Source organism: Hyperoodon ampullatus (assembly GCF_949752795.1).
Source record: "Hyperoodon ampullatus genome assembly, chromosome: 13".
Lineage (NCBI taxonomy): Eukaryota > Metazoa > Chordata > Mammalia > Artiodactyla > Ziphiidae > Hyperoodon > Hyperoodon ampullatus.
The window spans coordinates 28,195,199-28,205,361 of NC_136926.1; the positions used below are offsets into that span (position 1 = coordinate 28,195,199).

At 63.9% G+C, this 10,163-nt stretch overlaps 1 protein-coding gene across 1 annotated transcript; it reads right to left on the minus strand.

The window, feature by feature from the left end:
- Nucleotides 1-697: 697 nt before the first annotated feature.
- Nucleotides 698-8,840, minus strand: RTN4R (reticulon 4 receptor; the record flags this gene model as incomplete). The annotated part of the gene is given in 9 exon segments (XM_079718162.1): nucleotides 698-2,382; nucleotides 2,384-2,410; nucleotides 2,774-2,944; nucleotides 5,748-5,967; nucleotides 6,054-6,198; nucleotides 7,064-7,144; nucleotides 7,695-7,760; nucleotides 7,840-7,941; nucleotides 8,702-8,840. Coding segments are annotated over 9 exon segments (2,394 nt in total). The 3' UTR covers nucleotides 698-939.
- Nucleotides 8,841-10,163: the final 1,323 nt, after the last annotated feature.

Here is a 10,163-nt window from a genome sequence, read left to right on the forward strand (position 1 = left end):
ACGTGCATTATGTGTGCACACATGTGGTCCCTGCCCCGCCTGTGCGTGTACATGTGTGCGGTATGGTGTAGGTATGCGGCACCCTGGGCACACTCCGGAGCAGGCATGGCCACAGCACTGGCATGAGACCACAGGCAGTGGTATGAGGGTGGCACACGGCCCCTGCTAGGCCTTGGAAGGGGGGATCAGCCTCACCTCCCAGAACTCCATCAGGACCACCCTAACCCACCCGCACAGGGTCCTCCTGGACCTCAGGCTCCTCCTGGGACCACCTCAACCCACATGGGAGCGGGGGGCAGCCGAAGCTGTGCTGGAAGGCTGGGACCTCTAGGGACTCTGTGTGATCGCAGAGCAGATGTCCCCACAGAGGCAGCCTTGTCTGGCTGGGCATGGTCTGTGCTGGACACACACCTCTCTCAGACACTGCTGTCAGCCCAGCCGGGAGGGAGGGAGCCAAGGCACACTGAGGTCAGTCTTCATGGCCACCACAAGTGCTGGGCTGAAAAGGGTTGAGCTGCCTGCAGCTCAGGCCATACCACCAGGCAGCTGCCTTCCCTTCCTGAGACTCCGTGTGCCATGACGGGGGCAGGGCTGCACCTCCAGGGCCCACCTGCCTCTCACGTCTCACAGCAACCCCCAGCCTGAGAGGCCACAGCTTAGGAAAAGAGCTCTTTATTCCACATCGTCCAATATTTTTACACAAGTAAAATAAAACGCATATCTCTATATACCGCGATCCGGGCGGGGGCGGCGTTCTGGAACAAACGCCCCGACCACGCCCTGTAAACATGACGGGGTGGAGATGGGACGGGCGGGCGGGCGGGCAGGCGGGAGGCGCCGTCAGGGAGGGCCTGCCACCCGGGGCTGGCTGGCAGCGGGAAGGGACCCCGTATGTACACACACCTGGCTGCTGAGTGAGGCTTTGCGCTCGGTGGCTGGTCAACAGGGCCCGAGCACCGTCCACAGCACCAGCGCGAGGCCCAGGGGGACGAGGCCCAGGGGGGCGAGGCTGCAGGCGAGGCCAGGCAGGACACCCGAGCCCTCCACCCCGCCAGCCCCACCAGCCCCGGCACCCCCGCCACCTGCCTGGCCCAGACGGCACTGGCTGCGTGTGCGGTTCTTGCGGGAACAACCTGGCCGCCGGCGAGGGCCCGTCGTGGGGGGCTCCGGTGGCTGGGAGCCCTCAGGCTGCACCGCGGTCAGCGGGGGTTCGGCCGAGCCAGGCAGGGTCCCGAATGGGGAGTCGTTGATGTGTCGTGGGCCAGAGCCGTTGCCTGGCGGGCTGTCGCCAGACGGCACACGCCCCTTGAGTGCGTTGCCAGCCGAGGCCGGACTCCCGGCCTCCAGTACCGAGGCCTTGTCCTCAGCGTCCGGCTGGCAGCACTTGGGCAGCCCCAGCAGCTCCTCATCGGCAGGCCCGCCGGTCCAGAAGGGACGGGACGGTCTGGCGGCCACAGCGCAGCCCTCCAGGTCGGCGGTGGCCAAGCGCTTGAGGTCGCGGCCAGCCAGGCGCGGGGGCAGGCTGCAGGGCAGCTCAGATGAGGAGCCGCGGAATTGCTGCAGCCAGACCCAGAGCGGGCGCGCCCGGCAGTCGCACACCCAGGGGTTGTCATTGAGCCGCAGGTACTGCAGGGCCCGAAGTGGTGCCAGGGCCTCCGCGGGCAGTGCAGAGAGGTTGTTGGCAAACAGGTAGAGTGTCATGAGACGGCCGAGGTCCCGGAAGGCGTGCGGGTGCACGCGGGCCACACGGTTCTGGTGCAGCAGGAGGCGGTCAAGGCTGTGCAGGCCGCGGAAGGCGCGCTCGGGCACACTGGTAATGCGGTTGCCGTGCAGGAAGAGGTGCGTGAGGTTGCCCAGGTCGCGGAAGGCGTCGTCAGGCAGCGCCTGTAGCCCGTTGTCCTGCAGGTAGAGGTACTGCAGGGCAGCCAGGCCGCGGAACAGGCCGGGACCCAGCTCCTGCAGGCCGCAGCGGTCCAGGTGCAGTGTGTGCAGGCGGCTCAGGCCCTGGAACGTGGCGGGGTCCACGGCATGCAGCTGCGCGTTGTCGCTGAGGTCCAGCTGCTCCAGGAGCGCCAGGCCAGCGAAGGCGGCGGCGTCGATGTGGGCCAGCGCGTTTGAGTGCAGCCACAGGATGGTGAGGTTGCGGCAGGCATGGAAGCCGGCGGCTGGCACGTATGTGATGCGATTGCCGTGCAGGAAGACGCGCTGGCTGGCAGCTGGGATGTCGGCAGGCACGGCCTGGAGACCCTGCTGCGGGCAGCTTGTGGTTACCTTGGGCTCGTTGTAGCACACACAGGCACCCGGGCACGGCGCCGCCACACTCCACGCCTGCAGCCACAGCACCCAGGCCAGCAGCTGGCTCCCTGTGGGCAGAGCAGAGGGCAGTTAGTGGGCAGGGGCTCCTGCAAGGCTGGGGTTGTGCAGGAGGGGCTGGGGCTGGGCCCAGGATATGCTGCCGCCCCTGGGAACTCAGGTGCTGTGATCCTTGCCCCACCCGCCAGGTGGAAGCTGCTGCACAACAGCCCTCCAAGGGGTCGAACGCTCCACACCGGGAAACGTCACCTGCAGACACCCACGTCACCCTGCCTGGCACTCAAAACACACGAGCTAACACGCCCGCACCCCCTGCCACTCGGGGTTAGCAGGTCACCCCCAAGGCCCAAGTGAAGGCCTCCTGGGATAGACATGCACACCTGCAGATACCTTCTCAGACTCCAGTGAACACAGAGCCCCCGTGGGCCTGCCCGCTCTCCCTGTCCGTCCCAGCACTGACCCAGCCTGTCCCTGTCCCATCAGCCCACAGGCCAGGCAGGGAGAGAGGCCCCGGCAAACACTGGAGCACCAGGCCAGCCCCGCTCATGCAGGGGAGCCCTGGGCCAAGGATCATGGCCAGGCCTGCCTCCCGGAAGCTTCCGCAGCAGCCCTCCCAGAGCGTCCTCTCGGGCTGCAGGAAGGGTGGGGCTGTGACTCAGACCTGGTGCCCTGCCCAGGCCCCCAGAGCCCCTGGGGCCAAGGCCTGCCTGGATTCTGAGGGAGCCTCTCCACCTCGGGGAGCTGTGCTTTAACCAAGAAATTGCAGGGGCCTTGGTGAAGCCGGGAGCCACAGCTCCAGCGGCCCTCCTGCAGGGGTCTGGGTCCCACAAACAGGACACAGGAAACTGCCACAGCAGCCCCACACTCCAGAGCAACTCTGCCATCACAGGATCAGGAGCCTAGGCCCTGAGGGCAGGCATAGCAGGGAAGGCAGGTCCAGGGCTTGGAGGGCACTGCAGCCCTGCCCTGTGAGCCCCTCAGGCAGGCTGCTCCCTCCTGCACATGCCCTCCTCACTGCCGCCTAGTGCTTCCTGGCCTGGCTCAGAACGCCTCCTGCAGCCTCCTCCCCTCGGCCTCATTCTCTGCTTGGTCTCCTCCCTGGGCGAGGAGCTTACTCCAATCTCTGCACAGTCCAGCTGCCCCCAACCCTCCTGCCAAGACACGCTCCCAGCAGGTTCCACCCCAGCCCAGGGGGCTGCAGCTCCCCCATCTCAGGGCCTCACCAAAGACCTAGACCGGGTAGGAGACCTCTCCTGGGGTGCTGTATCCAGGCTGGGCTCACCAGCAGGGCCACATGCCCAATACTAAGCTCCCTGCCTATCATCCCACCATTAGAGCCACCGCTTTGAATGCTGAAGGTTCTTTCTGCCACAGGAGTAAGTCTATTAAAATGTGAATCCCCCTGGGAGGGTTATGGCTTATCAGCTAACACTTGAGTTATCAGCTAACACCTTCGTTGACAGCTAACACCTGCATTGACAGCTAACACCTTCCTTGGCAGTCAGCTGAGAGCAGGATTCTGCAGACATAAGGCCGGCTAAGTGCCGGGGCTGGAACCAGGAGGGAGAAAGGAGGGGACCACAGGCCAGCTTCCCCCACCCAGAACCATGACCTTGGGCCCCAAACCCCCACTAGGTCCTCTCTGCCAGGGCCAGTGCAGACGCTTGCCCCAAGCCCAGAGGCCCAGCAAGCCAGGCATGTCCAGCAGTCACAAGGAATACGCCCTCCCAGGCTCTGGTCCCCAGGTACTGGGAGCACCGTCCCCACAGCCTAGGGGCCTCCTCTGTCCCCTGTGCTCTGGTGGCCACTGAGGCTGGGCCATTTGTTGGCTGCTGGGGACATGGCAGCCCCAGGACCACCCCCTGCCCAAGCCCTAGGTGCCCCTCCCTGGGCTGGCTGCACACAGGAGGCCATGAGGGGGCATCTCAGCTGTTCTATTTAAACTGCTGGCATCCTCTCCTGGCTCTCTCCTTATGGGCCTCCTTTGGAAAGTCGGGCCTGATTAAGCCAGCTCCCACGGCATCTCACTGTTGCCACAGGATGTGACTGTGCTATGAAAACAGTACTTCCTGCTCCCGAGACCTTGTGGCAGAGGACAATCTGGGGCAGGGTGAGGTGGGGCCCCAGGTACTCATCAGGCCAGACTCTGGACCTCACCACCATGGGCTGGGCCATACCACCAACTTGGCTGCCAGCAGCCATCCATCATGACCATACCCACCACATCACCGACTGCACTGTTACCACTGCACCCTGACCATTGGCTCCCAGGCCTGCAGCCATGGTCTGTGAGCTTGGCTGGGTTGGGGTCAGCTGACCACTGGAACCGGCCGGCTCCTCCAGCCTCCAGCCGTTGCTAAGCAGGGCCCACAGAAGGCTATAAGCCATGGGCTTGGGGCCGTGCCCACTCTATGAATGCCCTGAGATAGGCACCAGTGTTGAGCCACGCATGGGGGAAAGTGGCAGAGCAGCCATGTGGCTCGGCCCTGCCAGGAAGTGGGCAACAGGCGCGAAGACACGGCTTCCCTCTCGCCGAGGCAACTGCTTTTAGGAAACCATCTTCTGACGGTCGGTCCCTCAGCACGGGCCCTGCTGTCAGCATAGCGGCCGGCGGTGGGCTCGCTCCTCGCCTCAGCCACAGTAATTGGCTCCAGCCTGGCCCCCTTGGGGCCTGCCCGCTGGTCTCCATGGCAACCCCTCTGCTGAGCAAGCAGAGGGGGTATCTTTCTAAGAGATAATCAAACCCAACTTTGTGTCATGTTTTCATTCTCACAGCAGGGGCCTGGAGACCCCACCAGGTAGTAGGAGAGTGTACCCTGGCTCCACCCCCTGGACCCTATCACTCACCTAATCCCTCCCAACCCTAAAAGTCCTCCCCATCCGTCGCCCCGCCCCGTCCCCAGCCTGTCCTCCCAGCCCATCCTCTCATCTCACATCGCCCACCCACCAACCCATCCTCCCTGGCTTTTGCAGTCCCCTGAGCCTGAGGCCTCTCTGGCCTGCAGATCTGCACTGGCTGGTCCTGCCCACTCATCAGAGGCCCCCAGGTTGCACCCTGCCTCACTTTTCTCTCCCCCCAACCTTCCCACTGGCCCCAGACAGCCGCCCATTCCCCTGGCCCCACCTCCCAGTCACGCCCAGCCTCACGGGGTCCAGTGGGAGCTTGCCTCCTGCACACAGGGTGAGAAAACAGCCCTGCCCCGCCCAGCTCTCATACACGGAAATCATCACAAGGCACACCACGCCACACCAGGGTCCTGGTCGCACACCAGGCCACCAGGCCCCCTCAGCTAGCTTCCCGCAAACCCAAGCCGGCCCCTCCCCCGCCATCCCTCCTCTTTCCTCGGGCCTCAGCACAGAATGGACGGGTCAGGGGTTTTCTCTAGTGCCCTCCCCACGGACGGGACCCCTGGGTCACGGCTAGGAGCCCCCACCTTAGCCCAGGTCTGCTCTGGAGCTGGGGCAGGGGCACGAGGGCTATGGTTGGTGGAGGACCAGCCACTCCGGTCTTGGGGGTGGGGGCACAGCGACCAGACTCTGCTCAGGGTCTCTTCTCCAGGCCAGTTGACGAGGCCCAGGAGGCTGGGGGGCATCAGGCCTGCGTGTGGCCTCGAAGGCCATCTGCACTGCTCACCCTGATCCAGCTCCTGGGCACTGCAGGGGGCAGGGAGGAAGGTGGAGGGAGCAGGAGAGGGGAGAAGGGAGGGGAGCCAGGAGGGCGGAGGCTTCTGGGGAGTCACCAGCAGCCGCAGGAGCCAGTGGGCAGCGGGCAGGCGGCTGCTGAGGTCAGCAGCTCAGAAACAGGGCGTGCTGGAGGCTGCAGGCACGGGGAGGTCTTCAGTGTGTTCCCTGGCCCCTGCCGCTCCCGGGGTCCCCCAGCCTGGGCTGAGGTTGCAGGAGTGCAGCTCCCCTGAGGTCTCATGGGGATGCCTCTGCCCCCACAAGCGAGGCCTAAGAGATGGCACAGGGCTGGCAGCCTTGGAAGCCCAGAGCACGGGCTCAGTGCCCTCAGGCCTCTATGCCTCCCTGCGGCTATGGGGTGGCGGTAACACCCACTTTGGGGGCGTTATAAGGGTCCACCAGCTGATATAAAGAGGCGTGAGTTGGAGCTGCATAAGAATCAATTTTCTTTTTGGTGTCGTGAGCCCATTTTACAGATTAGGAAACTGAGACAGTGAGCAGTTAAACCATGGCCTGCTCCCACTCAGAGCCGGCCCAGGAGGAAAGGTGGGCAAGAGAAGGAGCCACAGAGCTGCCAGAAGGGGCAGGAGGGACATCCAGCCCAGGCCTGAAGAGTGGCCACTATATGGTCACGGCAAGAGAGCGTGGGCAGCTCCCTCCTGTGTCCTTGGTGGCTGGGAGGGGACATTTCCCGGGAGGTTCTGAGCTGCTGCCCACTCCCCTGGAGGCTGGGGTCAGCCATCTGTGGAGGGGCCAGACCACCGTAGCATAGCTAGGACATCAGTCTGCTCAGGACCCTCTCAAACACCAAGAACGTCCCATGAAGGGTCATGTCACAGATCGCAGTTACAAGGCAGAACAGGAGGCCACAGTCAGCACAGCCAGGCCAGAAATAGCTCCGAGCGGGGGTGGGAGCCAGTGGCGTCCACACACCGCAGAGGGTCAAGGCACCCGTCACGGCTGCACCCATACCCCTCCCATCCCTGCCAGCCCCCCACTCACGATGGGCTCACCACCGCCCCCGTCATCCATCTGTCCCCCCTTGGTCATCGTTGTTTCTCATACTCACCACCCACCTTCCGTCCGTCCTCCAGGCATAGACATGCGCAGCGGCAGCACACGTGGCCAGGGCGTTTCCTGGGCCCCTTCCCTGGGTCAGGTGCCAGGGAGGAGGGTGGCAGCCGCTCCCGTGAGGCAGCCCACCCTCAATAGAGCCCTGTGTCTCCAGGGGTGTGGCTACCAGCTCCCTGCCTGGCTGTGCCCCTCAAGGTCCCCTCCTTATTGATCTTTTCAGGGTGCAGCTGAGGGGCAGGGCAGGGCGGGCTGGCCAGGTGGATAATGGGCAAGGTGACCTACCATAGCAGGAGGGTACTGGACACAGGGCTGAGCAGTTCCAAACACCAGGCCAAGCTGCGTGCAGTGGGGGAAACTGAGGCCCACTGTGGGCAGAGCCGGCCTCCTGACCGTGCTGTGCACGGGTGGACCCAGGGTGAGAAGGCCAGGTCCCTCTGTCTGGTGAGCTCTCCCAGGGGCTAGTGTATTTAGCCGTTTTACAGGTGAGGAAATGAGGCTTGGTGGGGGATGGGGGGCTCTCTTGCTCACAGCCCAGGAGCCGGTAGGATTCCCAGCCCTGTGGTGTCCAGCTGCTGAAAAGCCTTGCTGGGGAGTAAAAAGTTAAAGCTCCCCCACCCCTACCTCACCCCTCAGCCCCATCTGGAACCCAAAATTTCCAGCCGACACAGCACCTGGGAGGCAGCTCTGGGCCCCTACAAGGCAAGGAAACAGAGAGTGGCAGGGGAGGGTCTGGCCTGCCTGGGAGCTGGAGGCCCTGGATGCAGAGCCCACCCACAAGCGTGTTCCCCAGGGGGCGCCCTGTGGTCGGGATGTGGTCCTGGCTGTGACACCTGTGGTCCAGGATCAGGCTGACCACAGGTGTCACGTGGGGAACTGAAGGGGCCAAAGAGCCCTGAGCTGGCCCCAGACAGCAGGCAGACGTCAAGCGAGAAGCCCTGGAGCTCACTGCCAGGGTGCGGGTCCAAGAACACCCTCTGATGGGCAGGACACTGGGCCCAGCCAGCAGGCCTCAGGAATCCATCCTTGGCCAAGGCCAGGCTGCCAGCCTGGAGGTTCTGGAGCCTCGCCCTGTCCAGTCCACATGCTCTTCACCCAGAGCCCACCTCCCTCGGCTCCCACCCAGGAGCCCCACATGGAGGGCTCATGACACCAGCATCTGAAGCCTCGTCCAGCCCCAGGACCCTGCCCATGCAGGCCATACCCACACTTGCAGCAGTGACTCAGCCAGCATTTCCTCCCCCCAGAGGCTGGACCCCCCCGTCCCACCCACCCCCAGAAAACCCCCCACTCCATCAGGCCACCAACAAACGCCCGCTGCCTAATTACCTGGAGAATTCTGTCTCCACGACCAGCTCATCAGGGTCCTGAGGCTAATTCAATCCGGCGGCCAGTGTAGGCTCGAGTCCCCAGAGGATGCTAATGAGAAACTGGCCAGTGGCTGACATGCCTCTGCCCCAGGGAGGCTCAGAGAAGGGGCACTCCCCGTGCCAGGGCCTGGGACCTACTGCCACACACCTACCACCATGCCCGCCCGCCTGCCCAGATCCCCGTCCACTGCCAGCTCCTGTCCAGGACTGGATGCCTAGCCTGGCAGGGCCAACATGGGTCCTGCCCTCCCCGCAATCCATCCCACACTCCTCCCGGGACCCTGCATCTACCGCCAACACGAAGCTAACCATTCCTGCGAGGCCCTGACAGCAGCCTCCAACAGGGTAGATGCAGTGCAGGAGCCCACGCTCGGGGTGCACACTCGGGGTGGGGGTGCACGCCATGGGCACACACAATAGGAACACACTCTTGGAACTTGTGCTGCTGGGGCCTGCGTGATCAGGGCACAGAGGCGAGCCAGCCAAACAGCAGAGGGGCTGCTGTGCAGAGGCTGGCAGACATGGGAGCCCCACCCAGGAGCCAGGAGCCAGGCCGAGGGGTTCTGCTGTCCTCTGTGGCGGGAGTTGATGGGTGGGCACATTCCCAGGTGTTCCCGAGCCCTTGGCACTTGTCAACATCACCAACAAGGCAGGAGGTGGCCTCTGCCCGAGCAAGATCTATTTGGCTATGGAAAGACAAATGCAGGTCTCCGGAGGCCCTCAACTGCTCACCCTTGGGGATCAGCCCATCCGGCCTCTGGGCTGTTGAGGATTAGCCCCGTCTGGAGAGAGCAGCTGGACTGAAGCCCACCTTCACTGTCCCAGGAGAGCCGAGTTCTCACAAATGCTCCCGACCAGGGTGGCTTGGGCCTCGAGAAGGGGTTAACATGGGCAGGGTGCTTGGGGGCTTTGAAACTGAGCTGGGAGAGTGAGGGTGGGGGGCAGCACTCGCCAAGAGAGACCGTGGGGAGGACCAGCATGGTCTGCTGAGCACCCCTGGCCAGAGGCAAGTGCGGGGCCCAGGACCCTCAGCCTGAGATGCTCCCATTCGAGTCACCACCGGCTGAGGTCACTGCATCCAGGGGCTGTGGGTCCACAGGATGGTCCGGGGAAGCCTGTTGGCAAGGCGGCCTGCACGCCAGTGCCTCTCTCCTTTCCTGGACCGAGTTGTCCCACCTTTGTTATTTATTCCTAAATGGGAAGAGTTGTCAGCCAAGGCCTGAATCCTAACATCTTGGGAAGTGCATCAAAACTGACTTGCTGTGTCCCCCCGTCCCAGCCAAGTGGACAGTGTGATGCCAGCGAGCCGACCCCTGTGTGACCTGGCCACAGAGCCCAAGAGGAGGGTGTGGGGTCCTGAGGAGAGGCCCCCACCAGCCCGGAGGTGAGTGAGTGGGTGGCCAGCGCTGGGCAGACATGAGACACCCCTGAGCATTCCAGCAGCAGTGCCTTGAGGCCATGCAGGGCCTTCTTGGTCGAGCTTGTCTCCCAGGGAGGCCCTGTCCATCCACCTTGACATCCCAGCCTCACACAGCACCAAGCACCAGTGGAGGGGAGAGTGGGGGCAGATGGGGCTCTCACCTCCCTGGAACGCCCAAGTCACAGATGTCCCTCACTCCTGGAGGTTTCGCTACATCCCACAGCACAATGAGGAGATGACCATCAACCCCACTCCTCAGACAAGGGCACTGAGCCTTATCAAGGTGCGGTGACCACAGGGAACCAGCA